The sequence below is a fragment of the Neolamprologus multifasciatus genome, chromosome 4 (assembly GCF_963576455.1).
Source record: "Neolamprologus multifasciatus chromosome 4, fNeoMul1.2, whole genome shotgun sequence".
Lineage (NCBI taxonomy): Eukaryota > Metazoa > Chordata > Actinopteri > Cichliformes > Cichlidae > Neolamprologus > Neolamprologus multifasciatus.
The window spans coordinates 8,927,100-8,945,244 of NC_140442.1; the positions used below are offsets into that span (position 1 = coordinate 8,927,100).

Sequence of the window (18,145 nt, forward strand, 5' to 3'; positions counted from 1 at the left end):
AGTTCTTGGACTGAACTATTATATTTTTAGTCTCTATGAAAAAAAAATCTGTTAAAATTCTGTTATTCTCTGACCATATGGAAATGTATTTCTGTTACCATTATAAACTGGGGCAATATAGTAAAATACAATTGGAGCTAGAGGACCACATGATTATTGCTAACTGGGGACACTGATGAATGAGTTGTTCTGACTCATAACTGGTTTTGATGTATTTGATACCACATGTCATTTATTTCAGTTTTTAAAACAGAAATAAATTACCTTTCCTTCTGCAATGCACCTAAGCATAGGCCCTGTGGGTCTATGTCATATTTATACCAAAAGAAATTGTTTTCATCTCTTCTTAATTGCAAATCTAAAAGCTTAATCCTGTCCATCGTTGGATGGGTCACAGGTCAAACTGGAAATAACAACTTTTCCTGTGTGCACAGCACGTGCCTTGGACTCCTGCTGACCCCATTTTAGAGCAAAACAAGACCTGCCGATCTCTGTGTATGCAGCATGTTTGCAGTATTTGTGACATTTTGGGAAGCAAGCCAAAGCAGGAAGAGTTAGACTGAATGCTAAAATTGCTAACTTATAATAAAGGATTGCTTACAGCCAGAACATGCAGATGTGTGGATATACCTGACAACAAAGCCCCTCTTCTGACAGTCTGAGCTTCAATGTGGTGACACTGTTTTTAAACAAAACTGTGTGCAACTGTACACAGAGATTACAAGTTCTTAAATCTTAATTTGGATTGGCTCTGGTCATCCTTATCCTGATGTGTACACGCTCTGTAAGAAGAGTTCAGGGTGTCTATACCAATGACACCCTTAAACTCTATGGTTTATTCCACCAGTTTGTGTCCCTAGCACTAATTTCCAATAATGTGCTGATGCTGATCAGCTCATTTAATGTTAATAAATGACAAACTGATTAATCATCAAAATAATGTTTACTGTACCACTGTGAACACTACACAGGGGGCATCTAGGCAAACCCCAAGCCCGCCAAAAGATACAATCTCTCCAGGATGTCAAGTGTCTGTTCTATCTGCAGGTCCCAGAAACGACTTCTGAGATCTCTGTCCAGAAGACTGCAGTCCTAGGAGTAAATATATAGAGAGAGATGTTATAGTATTAAAATGACACATCTGATTCGAATATTAAAATTTGGCCAAAAACAATACTAATTTTGTACCTTAAACAATTACAACTATTAAAAAATCCTTCATTTAAATAGGGAGTCTATGCTTCAGTCTCTCAGTGACAAATGACCTTGGCACAGAAACAGTGTAGTAGAGTTAGACCCACTCGCTTTATCAAAGCCACAAAAGGGAAAGGGTTAAGAGAAATAGCCATGGAAACACTGAGGACAAGCCATCCATTGCTTTTTGCCCTTTTAAATTGTCAAGTAATGATTTAGGATAAGGTAGGGTACTGGACACATTCTCTTACAGCTAGGTCCTATCACCTCAGGAAGAGGCAAAATAAGACAGCTGGGAATTGGGAGGAGAACGCAGAGGAGGGGTTGTGGGCAGAGTGTGGGAATACAAGGGGGAAAAAAAATAAATCCATATCTGTGCCTGGATGCATCTGTCCAGCCTGTCACTCTGAATTCATCGTCAGTCAAAAGCAAAATGTCACACCTTTCATCTGTTCACCCTGAGCTGCGGACTTTTAATTGCTTGGGTTGAACATAGTGAGATCGAAGTGAGGCAGCAGCGGGGATGAGAGCGAGGTTTACCAGGAGCAGGAGGGCCAGGTGAGGGGCGATGGCAGCCAGCAACAAGACAAGAAAGCAATAAAACTGATAAATGATGCCAAGACACACAGATACTGAGACCCACCACCACCACCCGCTCTTCTCTCACAGCAGCCCTTCTCACAAGCACACCTCTCCAGTACCAGCTGCACCTATAACACCACCTACCCACCCTAACACCCACCATCCCTCCGTCTCCTCTAGAGAACTGGACAGCTCTTATTGAGCACTCGTCTGTTTACAGATCAACGCTTCCCATCGGGTTTTGGATCAATAGGATTATATTTCTTATAAAGCAGGAAGGAACAGAGGAAGGTGGGGGTGGCAGGAAGGACGGCACAGAGTTGTGGGCATATGAGTGAAAGGGAAAGGCTCAAGCTGTCAGAGATACTGCATGAGCACAGCTTGTAGATGCAGTGGCAGAGCCACAATTTGGGGAAATGGTAGGGTTTAGGGGCGAATGGAGGTGGGTAGGGAGGGGGGTTACTGAAGAAAAGCCAATACCTACAGATGGGATAGAGGATGGGGAGCTTATTGATCTCCTGTCTGTCTTTTCTTCAGAAGATCAGTGGCAAACAGAAGCCCTGGTGTTTATCATTTAGTCAATGCAAGGATGAGGACACTCTGCCTGAGGATATGGAAATGGATGGCAAACTTTACAATACGGCATGCATTTGTGATGCAGATGTTTTTCCAAAATGTCTTTGAAAGATAATATGAGTGCACAGGGTGAAGGTCAAGGTGGTTTACTTCTTTTCAGAAACAGCAACAGCATTTAGTATTCATGTTTGTTAAGTAGACGGAATGTAGAAGAATGCTCAGTAAGGAAAACACATTTGTTTTCATTTTTGTCTTTTGATGTGCTTTTTTTGAGGGGTGGGGGGGCTTCTCTGAGTGGTTTGTGATTGAAATGAATATCTGTTGTGTATGTTTCTGTGTGTATGTCTATCAGTATTGAAATCTATTCATGGGTGAGTGTAAGTACATAAAGCATGCTCTCCAGCTAAAATTAAATCAAGACAAATGTTTAATTTCCAAGAAGACAATTGATACATGGGTCAAATGTAGAGATTTGAATGCCAAAATGAGATGGAAAGAGGTTTTTTGAACAATGAATGATGAATATGGTGAATATATTTACATATTTTGAGTGATCAAATGCTGGAGTTTCAAACGTTTAAGATTACTCAAGTGCTATTTTGGTAAATGCATTAAATTTGCACAGAGCTTTCGGATGGAAAGTGAGATACAGAGAAACGAAGCTCTTAATTACTGGCAGCTCCCCAGAACCAGTTTAGTTCTTGCCTGGGTTTTAGTCATTTTGATGTATATTGTCTAAACCTGCTTCTGAGCTGTGTTTTCACTTCCTTGTCCCCAAAAGGTGACACAAATGTATTCCTATTCCACACAGTGCTATTGATTTTTCTTAGGTGGGGGAATTAATCCGCGCTGAGCGCAAATCATCTTTGAAGCTGGCATTTATTCCCACTCTCACCTCCTGTGCAACACCCTGGATGTGTTTTATCGCGTGGTAATTTGCGCGGGTTGATGCACTGGCATGCTCTGTCAACTTAAAGCCCCGATCTTCAGTCTTGCCCTCTTGAAAACACACACCAGCCTACATAAACATGCGTACTTACTCTCATGCATGCACAAACGCTAACACACATACAGATTAATGTCAAGGTCTTTCCTATTTAGAATTCTAAAACATTATACATGCAGATTAAAACCACATTTCCTCATGCAACTACTCTGCTGTGGGATGTTCTGTGGGCCTGTCCCTTTTATTTCCTCCCCTCTCTCAAAGTGGCACCAAATGTAATCCTCCTTAATGGATGTGTAATATTTACACTTATACCATAATCGCTTAAACATTCATTTACAGGGCCATATTTGGTTGTTCGTGGCCCTGACAGCCTATTCATCAAAAAGTAAATGTGCAGAACCTCGCGCCCCCTGCAGCAATCAATCAATATGCTCTTCTCCCGGCTACCATCAGTGCAGATACGTCTCAGGCCAAAATTAATCACTGTGAAGTTTGCATAATCCCCCCTCCAGTTCCCCTCAAGCCATTACCTCACGTTTGAGAACCTTTACCTTTGAAGACCATTTTGATGACTGAAGGGATTAATCAGAATCTCCCATTCTCAAAACGGATGAAATTGTAAGAGTTTATGCAGTGAATGACATGATATATAAAAAGGGGGCATTTATATTCAGCGATTGAATCTGTAGCTTAACTGATTGTCTGAAGTTTCATTCTGAGAAAGTGTGCATGTTTTACATCACAAAGGTCTCAGCCTTCCTCTTTTGAATTATGGAAATTGGAAAATGACTGAAAAGTATTCTGATTTTTTTAAATGTTTCTTCATCAGATTGCCTGCTGGTACAAAAGATTTGCACATAAAAACAAGGACAAATAATTTGATGTTTCTGTTTCCTTGTTTCGAATGTCATGAGAATCTTACAAAAGATTGCTTTTTTACCTTCCTTTTTTAATTTTAGGCAGCCTCTACAACAAAAATGTTTGATCTTGAAATGAAAGTTAAACTATCACCGTTTGTTGTCGACACAATAAATATATGACCTTACAACATTTAATTTTGCTCCTACATGAAACAAAGCACTAAATATAAATCTTTTGTTGATGACCGTTTAAAAATCTGACTGCTTCAAAATAGTGTACAAGATGAATAACCCGCAGAAAAACTATTTCATGGATTCTGACCCAGTTTAATCACACAGCTTTAGCCTGATTAGCCAGATGACAAATAGGTGGCAGCAGAAATGATATCAGGTTAACACCAACAACAAAATGATTGTATAGTACCATATGACTTTACTTACAAAATGCAAAAAAAGGAAATCTCCTATAACTCAACCTGTGTAGTGCAGGGGTCTATATACCAAGGCTGTATCCCTTACCCTGTATGTTAATCTCTCTGATTGATGCTATATAATGTAAGATATAATGCTATATCTTACAAAACATAAAGAAATACGGAGACTTCAGGTTAAACCATCTTTAAATTCCTCTGTATTGCCTGTTTGGCAACTCCAAATGCAAAGACATAGAGATGATGAGAGAGTCTATAAATATACATGTGCAAAACAACACAAAAAAGAACAATTACACAGTTATTGATGGTCATATATTCTTATATATGCCTAATTTACACAATATTGAATGTTTAAATGGATATCAAAAATCCATGGATACCATCACACCTCAAAGCAGATACTAAGCATTTATTAATGAACTTGTCAACAGAAGTAATACTTATAGAAATTAATATCTTTTATAACCACTTAAGATGTCTTGATAGCTTCTGGATGAGGGTGGTTATATCCTTCAAATGATAATCCACTCCCTATCAATGATAGCACAGGCGCTAAAAGTAAAGTGTATTTTAACTATTACTGATAAATATCCGGATCACACAATATTACAAAATTTAATGGTGACTGAGTATGTTATGTTTGCCTCAGACCTGGAACAACACTATGATTTAATGCAGCATTTCCCAAAATAAACACTGCGGTGATTTGCCCTTTTCATTTGGTCCCATCTGGTGCTGTATGTTTGCATAGATTTGTAGAATCAGAGCTTGAGCTCTCAAAAAATCTTTAATGTCCTCTCAGGTTTGTGTCTTCAAAAAGATAACGTTATGCAAATTCATGAGAAATAATTACATATCAGTAGAAGATAGAAGAAGTATATGTATATGTATTTGAACAGTATATTAATCTCCTCTCTTACATTGCAGACAGTGATGTGGTTTCATATTAGTGCACTTAAAGTGATACATAAATATAAGAAATGTGAGGAGCAAAAAAAAAAAGTGACAGCCCGTGGGCTGAAAGTGATTCATTAAAGAGGAAAACACTTTTTTTTATACATGTGGTAGCTTAGGGTGGACACTGTTTTATAAAGTGAGTGGTCCTTAAAGTGGCAATAAGCACTTCATCAAGCAAACAGTTATCATCAGTTATAACAGCAGACATAAAGAGATTAAGACAGAACCAAATTGTTCCCTGAAGAGGGAGAAATGTCACTAATGTTACACATCATTAGAGCTGCAAAGTATAGGCTGTGCTGAATAAGGGGATGGAACGTGAATATGCTCATAACTCATAAGACATTAGTGTTTAACTGAAGCAAAACTGGTCTTATTTTGTTACTTTTCAATTACTACATAAAACATTTAAATCTTCTATATAATGAATGATAACAATAAATCGTGGACAATGCTTTGTTTCTCAATGATCAAAGAGCAAGAATGTAAGCACCCTTGCATGTTGCAGTTTTACACCGATGCTCAAATCTACAGTCACACAAATCTAAAATCGGTCCGGCACACCTGCCAGTCGCAGCAGCAGAGGAGCAATTTACAATGATTTTTGTTTTACACATCCTAAGTGGCCAATTCTGCATCCCAGAGCTCAATAATGTTGATGTCACATTTGGAAGTGGAAGAGTGATTCTGGGAAGAGGTCAGGACAAAACCAGACATCAAGCAAGTCGTAGCTTTGAGTCTGAAAATGGACATAAAACACACAGTCGTGTTTTAGAAGGAAAATTAGGGGGCATATACTTTATTTACTTATTATACTCTCCTGACACAGGTGACTGAAGAAGTCTGTCCTTCTGCTAATTTTGAGGGTTTCCTCATTGTTCTAATCAGTCATGAAAATTTCTGGCAATTGCACCTGATTAGAAGACTAATATCACATAATACATTAGGAAGCCTGTGGAAGTTTCACATCTGTACACAGAATATTACATTCACAGTTTTTTTTTTTTATTAATGATATATTGATGTTGTCATAGAAACAGTTGTTCAGCCACATCCCTGCCCCTGTGCATTCATTTTACTGTATACTGAATTCTCATCTTGTTTTAGACTGGCTTGTCCGCACATGCCCACCCGGCTGATTTCCTGTCTCGGTTGGCAGACATCAGATGTCCATCACCTGGGTGATGTTCATCCCTGAGGATTATGTTACAAAATCCTTGAACCTATGGCAACTGATTTTTTTCTCTATATTGCATCTTGCATATACTGACTGTATTGTTGCTGCTGACTGCTTAACACTTCTGACAAAACTATGATTGAGTCAAAACTTAATTTAACCAAGGACCATTTGCTTGAGCTGAGAAAAAAAAACCTAAACAAACAAACAAAAAAAGCATCAATGGGAAAGTGCCAAGAACTTCAGTTACTTAATTGGCCATTTAAGGTTGGCTACAAAAGCAAATGAACCCTATGGAGTTAGCCAATATGCCAATGTATCCCTGTGTTAGGATACTGCATGTTTGTTACCATATATGGAGGAAGGGTGCTGTCTTTTAATTTATCACCTAATGCTAGCGAGCTTGGTTAGCAACCTGTATTCATAAAGTCATATCGTCATCATTTGCTAAGTAACTGACACTATATTTTAATTCACCAAAAGTGGAGTACAAATTTCTTGGTCTATATCACACAGGAAGTTGTAACATTAGTCAGCTAATCCATTAAACATCCTCCAAAAGGCACCAACAGCACACACGGTGAAGAGCATCAGTGTAATGGCTCAGAGTTGCACAGATGACTACTAGCAGACGCTGATGGACTCCAGCTGCCCGTGTCAGGACACCTGTCAATTAATGAGGCCACACTGCTAACGCACCTCCAAGTTGATGAGTTATAAAATAAAAATTAACATCACACTAAACATAATTATGATCAAGAGGGAAACTATCAAGCATCACTTTTTTTGTAAACCATTTTTCCTACCATGCTGTTAATATGTATTTTATATACTGTAAAATTAGGCATTGTAACATGTGCTTCTTCTGGAATAAACTCCCTTTTCAATCCTCAAGTGGCCATTAGAGGATCTGCACTTCTGCTAGTCCATGGAGAATTTTTTCAGCCTCAGAGGTTGCCCTTTGCTCAATCCACATAGACTTGTAAATTGAAATTACTAATTAAAAAATAATAATTAAAAAAATTAAAAACTTAACAGTTCTAATGCAAAATAAATCATCTATTTCTGGATGCTGGAGGTATGAGTGTAACTGTTTTGGCTGGCCTATGTGGCAAAGAGCTTTGCTTTCTCTGTGCCCATCCAAGAGTTTTATGTTGTTGCATCATCAGTCAGCAGATATGTGCGTCTAAACAATGTACCTTTACAGCTTATGATGCAACTTGCTAACAAGCTGATAAGTTAGAACGCCACCCTCTCATGCAGGCATAGCAACGTCTTCTTCATCTTCTTTTAAATGTCATATCTGGTAAGTCTTGCAGTCAGAATCAGCATCTGAATGGATGGATGTTGTGCCAAACAAATTTAATTTTCCAAGATGAGCTATATAGTCTCTCTATAGGCTCCTCTTGTTTGTTTTTTGTTTTAATTCAATTTTCTTGTCTTTATTTATTTATCTATATCTTTTATTATTTACAAGTCCATGTGTAATATGGCAATAGTAAACAAAAAGGGAAAGAAAATAAGTGAAAAGATGCAGAAAACAAGCAGCACTTGACATGGTAACTTCCCGGCTCTAAAACAAATTTAACAGGACAGTGGCCAAAATCCCAGCACTGAGCTTCAGAATTAAGAGTAAAACCCAATGTGTGATATCGCAGCAGCTACAGCTTTGTTTTCTAGTTATGATCCTAACATGTTGTACACAGATGCAGAGCATTTTGAGAAAACACATATAAACATGGAAATTACAGCAAAACTTGTACACCATTTTCAGCTTGAATGTACCCCTGCTGTCAAAAGACACGAGTCAGTCTTTGTTTGATTTAGTCATACGGAGGTCTAAAATGATTACATTTACATTGCAGTTGAAATGTTCTTGTCATCTCTAGCACACAGATTGTTGCACTTTTGACCCAAATAGAGGGCTGGGGAACAGGAAATTGTTGCAGCTTGTTGCCTCCTTTGTGCCATGCACTTCACTCAGTTTGCCTCATAAACACTAAATAAGTACAAAATAGAGCAGTTATGCGACAGGAACTGATGCTTTTGAATAGACTTTGTACTTACCTCAGTTTACTTGACGTTTTCCAAATACTTGTCATGTTCCTGGGTCTGTTAACCCAGCGTTTTAAGTTTTAGTTTATTTGGATGTTGTTTATGTTTAAGTTCATTAGATTAGTGAAGTTCATTTGGTTATTAGACTCCTTGTGTTTTCTTCCCCTGTATTTAAGTTTCCCTCACCCTTTGTGTTTCATGCTGCGTGTCTTATGTTATCAAGTTTGTATTATCATGTCTGTCCCATGTTTCCTGTTTTATTTTGAAGGAGTCGTGTGTTCTTTGTTCATTGTATTTAGTTTCACTTCCCTTGTCCTGTCATTAGGCTGATGTCAGTCAGCTGTTCCTCCATGTGTTCCCACTTCCCCTAATCACCTCCTGTGTATTTAAGTCCTCTGTTTTCAGTGTGTCATTGTGCGTCTGTTGTCCACGCCGTGTTTCCTATGCCATGCTTCCAAGTTTCTTGTCTAGGTTTTTCTAATTGTTTGTTTAGATTTCCCAGTTTAGGTTTGTGTTAATTTTTCTTCAGTTTGCCTTGCCCTTTGTTTGTACCTTTTTTACCAGCCATATTAAACGGCTTGCTTTTTGTTAACATTTCAACTTCTGTTCCCTGTTCCTTGGAGTCTGCGTTTTGGGTCCTTTTGTCAACCCCTACAGTCTGCCCTCGCCAGACTGTAACAATACTGCTTGTACACTGGTACAAAAAGGAAGCAAAAGTGGAGCTACGTGGTATAATTAGTGCCACAATACTCAATTATCATTATTATAAGGTATTTACCTTACAATATAAACCACCCTGAGGCAACTGTTGTGATTTGATTTGATTTGGCGCTATATTTAAAAAAAAGTTAAATTGAGCGGAATTAGAACTCTAACAGTTCACCAACCAAACTTTTCAATAATTCATGATGTCATCTGATGCTTTTTTGTGTTGTTATTTTTTAATTGTGTATTTTATTTTATTCTAATGTGTTTTCTTTATTCCAGTATTCAGCACTTTCGTCAGTGGTTTTCTGTTGGCTTAGCTTGGCACCCATTAAAATCACATAAAAAACTGAAAGTCACTTTTTGTTATGATCCCCGCTTTATTTGACACAAGTCCATAAATATTGTGCTATTGTTTGTGTGGCCGACCTATTCCTATTTTACTCTTCCAGCTTCCCACTGTAGTTGTTGCTGATTGTAGAGGTGTAGCTACCATACTACTAAGGTATGTAATTTCAACAAGGTGTTGATTGTGGCACAACCTTTACCGCTGTACATGATTGTGTTTCATAGCTCAGCTATTTTCAGAGCAGTAAAACTTCACTGGTGACAACATGCTGACATAACATTTCACTTTACATTTTAATCAAGGCTGAATGGTAGAAGAGTAAACAAGCGCAGAGATGGACACATAATGTTCAGGAGGACCTATTAAATGCTGTATTTGTTCAGTGTCTGCTGAGATTTTTGGATAATGATGGCTTCTGCTGCTATCTATCATCCTCCAAAATAAATGATTAATAGCGTCAGTCCACTGACAGTCACTTTTCCAACATAAAACAGAGTGAAGAAGGAACGCAAGGGATGGACAAAAACATGTGTGGCGCGAGGCTGAGAGACTGCAGCCGCTATAATCAAATAAGGCTTCGTCTTCAGCATGCATTTATCTTTGTCATCATGAGACTTTCAAAGGCTCAGCAACTCAAGACTACTGATGTTCTGCCTTTTGTCACATCCCCAATTGCCTTTTATTAACCATTCTCCGAAAGATAACTCGGTGTGTTTAAATTTTACAGACCTGCTCTGGATGTGATCTAAAATAGGTCATAATACAGGATAAAAGATCTCTGCCTTTAGCCTCAAAAGTGCAGCTAGGAAGAGACAGTACTTAGGGCTGTGTATTTACTTATATGTATTGTCCTTAATGTAAATATGTAAGAAAAATTGTGTATGTTTCTGTTCCGTGTCCTGTGTACTGTTTGTTTGTATATTTGTCTTTTTGGCTGCAGTTACAACCAAATTTCCCCCTTGTGGGACAATTAAAGGATTATTCTATTCTATTCTTCTATTCTATTTACTTATTACTGGGATTTTCCTGAACAATCATTTCTAGGATTTACAGAGAATGATGCAAAAAGAAAACAGAGGGTAAATATCCAGTGAGCAGCAATTCTCTGGGTGAAAATGCCTTGTTGATGAAAGAGGTCAGAGGAGAAAGGCCAGTCAGTTTTTTACCTGATAGGAAGATAATGCCACACAAATAACCACTCTTTACAACCAAGGTAAGCCGAAGTCTATCTCTGAATGCACAACACACCAAATTTTGGGCTGCAGCACTTCTGTCACCTAAGAACAGGAAACTGAGGGTACAGTTTGCAAGAGTTCATCAAATTTGGAGAGTGGATGATTGGAAAAAAGATATCTAGGCTGATGAGTTTTAATCGCTGCTGCAGCATTTGGATGGCAGGGGCAGGGTTTTGTGCAAACAACAAGAATAAGAATAAACTTATTCTTGTTGTTTGCACAAAAGGGATAAGGGATAATGGCTGTTATAAGCCACTATCCCTTATAACAGCCATTCAGACTGGTGGTAGCAGTGTGGAGGATATTTTAAGTCCCAAATGAGCATTATTTAAATGCCACAGCCTATCTGAAACCAGTATTGTTGCTGACCATGTCCATCATTTATTACTAAATATGCCTAAAATACAACAAAGTGTAACAAATGAAGAGGCCAATAAATGCATACTCCTAATAAGGGCATACTCCTTCCTAAAACAACACTCAAGATCAAATGTTTCATCTAAAACATTGAAACTGGCCTGAGGGTGGCAGCAGAGGAGAGGTCACAGAAGAGTGTTTCCCATGTATCGTGGTCATTTAATAATAAATCTGCCATGTGACAATATATTACTTTAATTTGGATGAATTTGAGTTTATTTGTTGTTCTACTGTCCAGTGTGGAAACTTCAAACATGTTACACTGTGATTGGTTATATAAATTCATTAATATTGTATTCTCTTAGATTTTGAATTGTAAGGTATATAATATGACCACTGTTTCTTTCTTATTTTCTTTTCACTGCTGTTGTCATGGGACATTGAAGGATATGCTAAATATATTAATGTTTGTCAGCGATTTTCTGCCACGGTCACTGGCTAATCATCAGAAAGCAAACATTAACTTGAAGAGTGTGTGTAGTGCAAATGTATTTTTGCAGATGCATGTTTGGTGCCATCTGGTGACTTCAAGCACAGGAGCTGAAGCATTTAAATCAAGGGCCGGGCATCTGATAAATGGAACACAACAGCTGCCATATTACTCGAGCTGCTTGGTGGAGTAATGAACACACCGCCAAACAAACTTATTCTGGAAGATCCCCGTGCCTTGTGAACTTATGGAAAAATATAACACTGTACTGTATTGTGTTGTGTTGTTACATAATGCAGTGTTTTTGCTAGTTACTGTACTGGAAAGAAGGAATTAACTCCTCCTCTATTCCACAGTCTGGGTGGGAATTTAGTGAAACGAGCTAAAAAAAAGTGTGTAAAAACTGCTAATGATGTTTGGAGGTTACCAAAGGAATGTATCACGAGTCATCACTTGCGAAAACAAGCAGCCAGTTGAGTAATCCCCAGTGACTGTAGCGTCAGTCTAAGCAAGACGGAACATGAAAATATTCCACAAGCTTTGAATAGTTTTACTAAATTCATTTTTTGGGATGGAAATGGACTCATAAAAGATGGGGAAGACTAGAAATTCTAAAATACAATCTTTCCACTAAATCTAGTAAGTATTGACATAGGTATAGAAAATAACATGTGAGATAAATTTTAATCTGCAGAGGAGTAATTTTGTAAGATTTTGCTAAAATATGCTGCATAATAGCAACCTTATTGGAATAAAATTGATATTTTGATGCTAACCATGCAGTAAAAAATTTGTACAGTAATGTTTTTAACCATTCCCCTGAGTAAAAGTAGAGATTACTGCTAAATCTTGTGATCATATAATTTTAGGTGCTTGCTTCTTTGTGAGATATGATTTCTCACAATGGATGGGGTACTTTTGTTTCACGATGGACACGCCTGTGCTTGTGTTAGCACAAGCACTGTGGAGGTGTAATCACACAAGGGAGACGCTCTCTGCAAGACCTGAGAAAAAGAAGTTGACGCTGCTGCACAACGCACATATTTTTCTCTAAAAGGTACTTAATTATGCTTACTTATAATAGGACTAGAACTTATTTCTGTCTTGGTTATCATCTGTAAAAACAATGTTTCTTTTGTTCTCGTATACTTAAGGTATACTCGTTTTTAAACACGCCTAGGTCATGTTAAGTTAATTCTTATGAGAATGTTATATTTGAGGAGAGATATAAACCAGCTTTTTGGAGGTAATTAATCTTTTCAGCAATTAAATGTGTTGCTGCTAGCTGGTGAACTGTCAGTGGGTATTGTTCTAAGCTTTCAATCCTGCTTCTCTTGCAGTCAAGATGCCAGAAACAGCTGAGGCTGTGTCAGCCACTCTCACCACCAACAGAAACTGCACTATAGAAATAACCAATGTCAGCGGTAGCTACTGCCTCATTAACCCCAAGTAAGTCTGCAAATGTCTTTGTCAGTTTAACACTTGTAAAACTGATTAATTGAGAAAATAAATGGATAGCATTTAGGGCCAGACCTGAATGGCTGAATGTTTACTTCATAAAACATAAATCAATGAATGACATTGCAGAAAAAAACATTGTGATGAACAATGGAAACTTCACAACATTATACATTAAGTTCACTAAAATGCTGCTTCTAAGCTCTTAAAAGCAACAATAAGTGACATGTCCTGCAGTTCATAATTAGATTTGGCTGCCTAGTGTTTGTGAATCACTGTTATTAAAAAAAAAAGGATAACTAAGTTACATATATGTAATTATTATTTTCTTTTGCATAACAGCCATGTATAATTTGGGGGTCACCACAATCTCCACCATGTGTTCTTTCTAATAATTCATAAACCTAAATTTCACAAGGAGGGCTCAATGGCACTGCAAGCAAAATGCAGTGCACCATCTATTATAACATTAATAAAATATTAGTTTTATATAGCCACCTACTGTATTTCTTAACAATGTAATATGAATTGCCCCCCTCCAACCAAAAAAAGAAGAAAAAAATTAATAAAACACAGCAACAAAATAAATATAAACAATTCATGTCTATTGGAATCTGTGCCATCCTTCTACATTTATCTAGCTGTGGGAAGACAGGCCATATTTTGGATGGCTGGTTTTCATGTGTGACATTACTTTGCTGAGAACATCCACCTATCCATCATGCAGTGACACACACTGCCTCATTGCACATCGCATGCAGGTACACTCACTGTTGCTTAGAAGTCCACAGTAGTACTCCCAGTCACACTCCATCCATCAGCATAAGATGTTTCACCCCGGAAAGCCCAACACTCAAAAAGTAAATTGACAATCTCCACAAAAGTTACAAAAGTGTGTTTTTTTTCATCAAAAGTACGAGAAGTGTGACATAAAAGTTGTTAACTGATTAGTAATGACGGTAAGGATTTATCTCTTGCTCTAATGTGTAGGGTGTACATGAAAAGTGGCTTCTGTCAACACCCGCCCCAGCCCACGATTCGTACCACCAAGACAGAAGTGTGCTCCTTCACCAAGGATGACAACACTGCCACGGGTGCCGTCGGCATTCTAACCTACGATTTGTTCCATATGCAGAGCCGGGTTTGCTCCGAGCGCATGGCTATCATGTTCTCTGTGCCTTTTGACCACAGCCTATATAAGAACCAGATGGCCATGGGTATGTTTCAGCAATCCTGTGCTTGTGACAAACAGCTGTATGACCGGATGTATGATGGGAAGGATCTCAGCAACTTCACCCGCTCTGAGGCAAATGGCTGTGGGCTGGAGTACAAGGCAACATATGTTGACCTGAGGGCCACAATGTCTACTGTTGGAAAAGCCATGGTTAAAGTGGAGCTCTATGATAAAATGGGTCATTAGTGTGCAGTCTACTGGTGTTCTGCTTTTCTGTGTTTTCTTGTTTTTCTAGTCGCAGAAAAATAAACTTCATTTGATTTGACGACTCTTGTCATCCTAAAAAAAAAAACATTTAGGAGAAGAGGAAGACTGATTTTGCTGTCATCTGTATTTTGTGTCTGCTGAAAGATATCAATATCTGACAGCCACCTCATTGATTCTCCATTAGCTTAGCTCTTGGGCTCATGTACACTGAATACTCTATTTTCGTTTATTATGGTAATAAAGCATTCAGACCCAATGCTTGTGCTACTTTGAGTGGGATATGTTTTCATTCATATGCTTTCATTATTACTGATGAACTGTAATCATTTTTTAATCTCTTATCTGGATCCGTCCAATTCTAATGAGCAACAACAGATGGAAAATCTGCATAGATGTTTTTTTAATTTCTACGAAAACAATATTGTTCTTCCTTCGCTGTTAGACTCTCCATCTTGCTTGATTGTGTGGTATTTGGAATGCAAGAGTTTCAGCAAGATACTAAGCAAAGTATCGCTCCAGAAATGTCTGTCCCAACTTGTTTGATCTGCTTTTTTTTACTGTTTCACAATACAAGAGGAATGACAGTCCCAAACCACATTCATGTCTTGTTATTATAGGCTTGAAGGGCTCACCTCAGTGGTTGGGATCCAATGGGAACTTGTTGGAAACTGTTCAATTTAGCCACAGGCTAGGGTGTGGCTGTTTCATCCCACAGGGGAAAACAGTAATATTTGATCTCATAGTCTTCTTTTCGTGTGGGTCATGTGTTTGGAAAGAGGGTGTGCTATCCTGTATTTAAGCAGGGTTGTACTTCAATTGGGAGGGTTTTCTGAGTGATTAATACACCCTTGGGGGGGGGAAAAGAAAAAGAAGAAAAAGACAAAAAGGGAAAACCAACTAGCAACTTTTACTGTTTTTGGACTTCAAGTACTAACAGCGCTTCTCAGCAGGTAAGTCACTTCATTTAGGGAAAATACATTTAGAACAATGACTCTCTTAGCTCTTATAATTTGTAAGATATATAGAACTTTGATGAGGCTTTTGTTTGATTTCTTTAATGCATCTGCTGATAAAATGAGTGATCATGTTCTTTCATTTTCACTCTAACTTTATCACTGTGTAGTACTAATTATAAAGTACTGTCACTGGAGTGGTACACTCTGTTAAAAGACTGCAGCAATTCTATGTTCTCTTGTAAAATCTCATTAGCCTGTGAAATGCACTATTTTTACGCAGTGACAGTCGATGTGTGCTTTTGAAGGTCAGCGTAATGATATTAGAGTACATCATCAGAGACGAAGAGAAACCTGAGTTCTATATTGTTATAAGTTTATTCCTATGATTCTCACTGCAGTTAGGAGGAAATAAACATCCAGGTTACAGGTATGAGCTGGTTGACATTTAAATTATTTTTTATTAGATCAACAGAGCTCGCAGCCACTGCAACATGACAGAGACAGCCGAAGCTGTAGCTGCTGACGTGAGCAGCAAGAGAAGTGTGACCATCGAAATATCAAATCTCGCTAACAGCTACTGCCTTATTAACCCCAGGTAAGCCCAGCATGTGTTGTGACTTTTCGGGCTTATATGAAATACATAGAAGACCAAAAAAAAAAAAAACGTTGAATGCATTTTTCTATTTGTGTACTAATTAGGGTATACCTTGAGAACGGGGAGACATACAACCCACCGCAACCTACAGTGCGCCCTCTAAAGACAGAGGTTTGCACGTTCACCAAGTCCAGCAGCAAAGCAACAGGAGCTGTTGGTGTACTGACCTATGACCTTTTCGAGAGGTCACAGAATGACTTCGCTGAGACTGTGGCTCTCATGTTCTCCGTCCCCTGGGACTACAACCTGTACAAGAACTGGTTTGCAGTGGGCGTCTATAAAAGGGGCCGTAACTGTGACAAGGATTTGTACAAAGAAATGTACTATGAGAAGAGTCAGCATGAACATGGGTTTGTCAGGGAGGAAGCCACTGGGTCAGGAATCAATTACATGGGTAACCGCCTAGATATCAGGGCCACTATGTGTCCTCTAGGCAAAGCTATCATGAAGGTAGAGGTGTGGGATAAGCTTCTTACACCCATGGGCCAGCAGGCATATTAAAGGGCCCCTTGATACCAGTATTTTTTGTCATGTTTCCTGACAGCAGAATTCATTCTCTGCCTTCTGCTTCTTCCTGGTAGACTGTTTCTAATACAGCAGGCATGCATGATTTAACAGATGTATTGTTGCTGACATGTGTCTGTATACCTGGATATTACCCTTCAGTAAATCTGCTTAAGATATGAATTTAGTTTGTTTATAAATTCACCCCCCACCCTCCCAGCCCCCCATCAGACACACACACACACACACACACACTGTATAATCACAGCTTCTCTCTGTTTCAATAGCATTCAGTTTTAAAATGGAATCTTTAGAAATGGAAATCAAAGGATGACTCACCGGAGGATGAGGGCATATAGCTTAATGAAATACGCTGAAAGCTTGTCTGTATTTACCTTGACACTGTAGTCTGAGGAATAAAATAAACCTGTTTTTTCTGAAGCTATTTGTGTATGACTGTCTGTTGACTGAGTTTAGAAGATGCAAAGGGTTTAAAAAATGAGATTTCCAAAGCATGCGCCATGTGCTGTGTATTTATAAAGGCTTCATAAGGATCAATTTGAAGTGGAATTGATATAGACAAAAACAAAGGGTCCTATTTCTTTTTGGGTGTCCCCTCCCCCCATGGCTGAATTCTACTTCATCAAAGTCTTGGTATCACTTGAAAAATAATTGTATTATTTATGAAACCTTTACTATTGTAATAGCTATTAGCTATGTTACGGCTAAATTACAAAATTTGCTGTAAAATTAAAGCATTCAATATCTCTAAAAACATGCAACGCAAGACTGCGTTACTGGTTAGCCAAAAGATCATTCAGTATGCACACCAAAGTATCCTTGGGATAGATACTGTATGACTGGGTGAATGAGGCATGTTAAGTGCTTTGAATGGTCAAGTAGAGTAGAAAAGTGCTATTTTAGAACCAGTCCATTTACTGTTAATTTGCAGTAATAACTTGTAATGTAAGCTCATTACTTAATCTTTATGAAGCAGTAAACCTGAGATAACTACGCCTGCTTTCTTGTGATTATCATCTTGTCAAGTTGGATGAGATTTGGGTGAAGACCCTATTTTTGTAACTCGTGATACTTACTAAAAGCTTATAACTATTTAATTGGGTAGAAATTACCATCTTGATGTGTAATGTCATCATCAGGTTTTATTTTCCAGTAATGGCACAGCCAATTCTTTGAAGAGACAGTCATTA

General features: G+C 38.2%; 2 protein-coding genes across 2 annotated transcripts; both read left to right on the plus strand.

The window, feature by feature from the left end:
- Positions 1 to 12,416: 12,416 nt before the first annotated feature.
- On the plus strand, positions 12,417 to 15,674 carry LOC146519747 (uncharacterized). The gene is made up of 4 exons (XM_085157907.1): positions 12,417 to 12,559; positions 12,790 to 12,977; positions 13,261 to 13,369; positions 14,369 to 15,674. Exons 3-4 carry the CDS (start codon positions 13,266 to 13,268, stop codon positions 14,796 to 14,798), a joined length of 534 nt encoding a protein of 177 aa, XP_085014033.1. The 5' UTR covers positions 12,417 to 12,559; positions 12,790 to 12,977; positions 13,261 to 13,265; the 3' UTR covers positions 14,799 to 15,674.
- On the plus strand, positions 15,630 to 17,544 carry apnl (actinoporin-like protein). Its single transcript, XM_085157906.1, has 3 exons — positions 15,630 to 15,769; positions 16,240 to 16,370; positions 16,475 to 17,544. Exons 2-3 carry the CDS (start codon positions 16,267 to 16,269, stop codon positions 16,929 to 16,931), a joined length of 561 nt encoding a protein of 186 aa, XP_085014032.1. The 5' UTR covers positions 15,630 to 15,769; positions 16,240 to 16,266; the 3' UTR covers positions 16,932 to 17,544.
- Positions 17,545 to 18,145: the final 601 nt, after the last annotated feature.

What these genes read in the sequence shown, in the direction of transcription:
- LOC146519747 (XM_085157907.1), top strand. Translation starts at nt 13,266, where the DNA reads ATGCCAGAAACAGCTGAGGCTGTGTCAGCCACTCTCACCACCAACAGA. An exon ending in TACTGCCTCATTAACCCCAA is followed by an intron (nt 13,370 to 14,368) that starts GTAAGTCTGCAA and finishes TCTAATGTGTAG; the next exon opens with GGTGTACATGAAAAGTGGCT.
- apnl (XM_085157906.1), top strand. Translation starts at nt 16,267, where the DNA reads ATGACAGAGACAGCCGAAGCTGTAGCTGCTGACGTGAGCAGCAAGAGA. An exon ending in TACTGCCTTATTAACCCCAG is followed by an intron (nt 16,371 to 16,474) that starts GTAAGCCCAGCA and finishes TGTACTAATTAG; the next exon opens with GGTATACCTTGAGAACGGGG.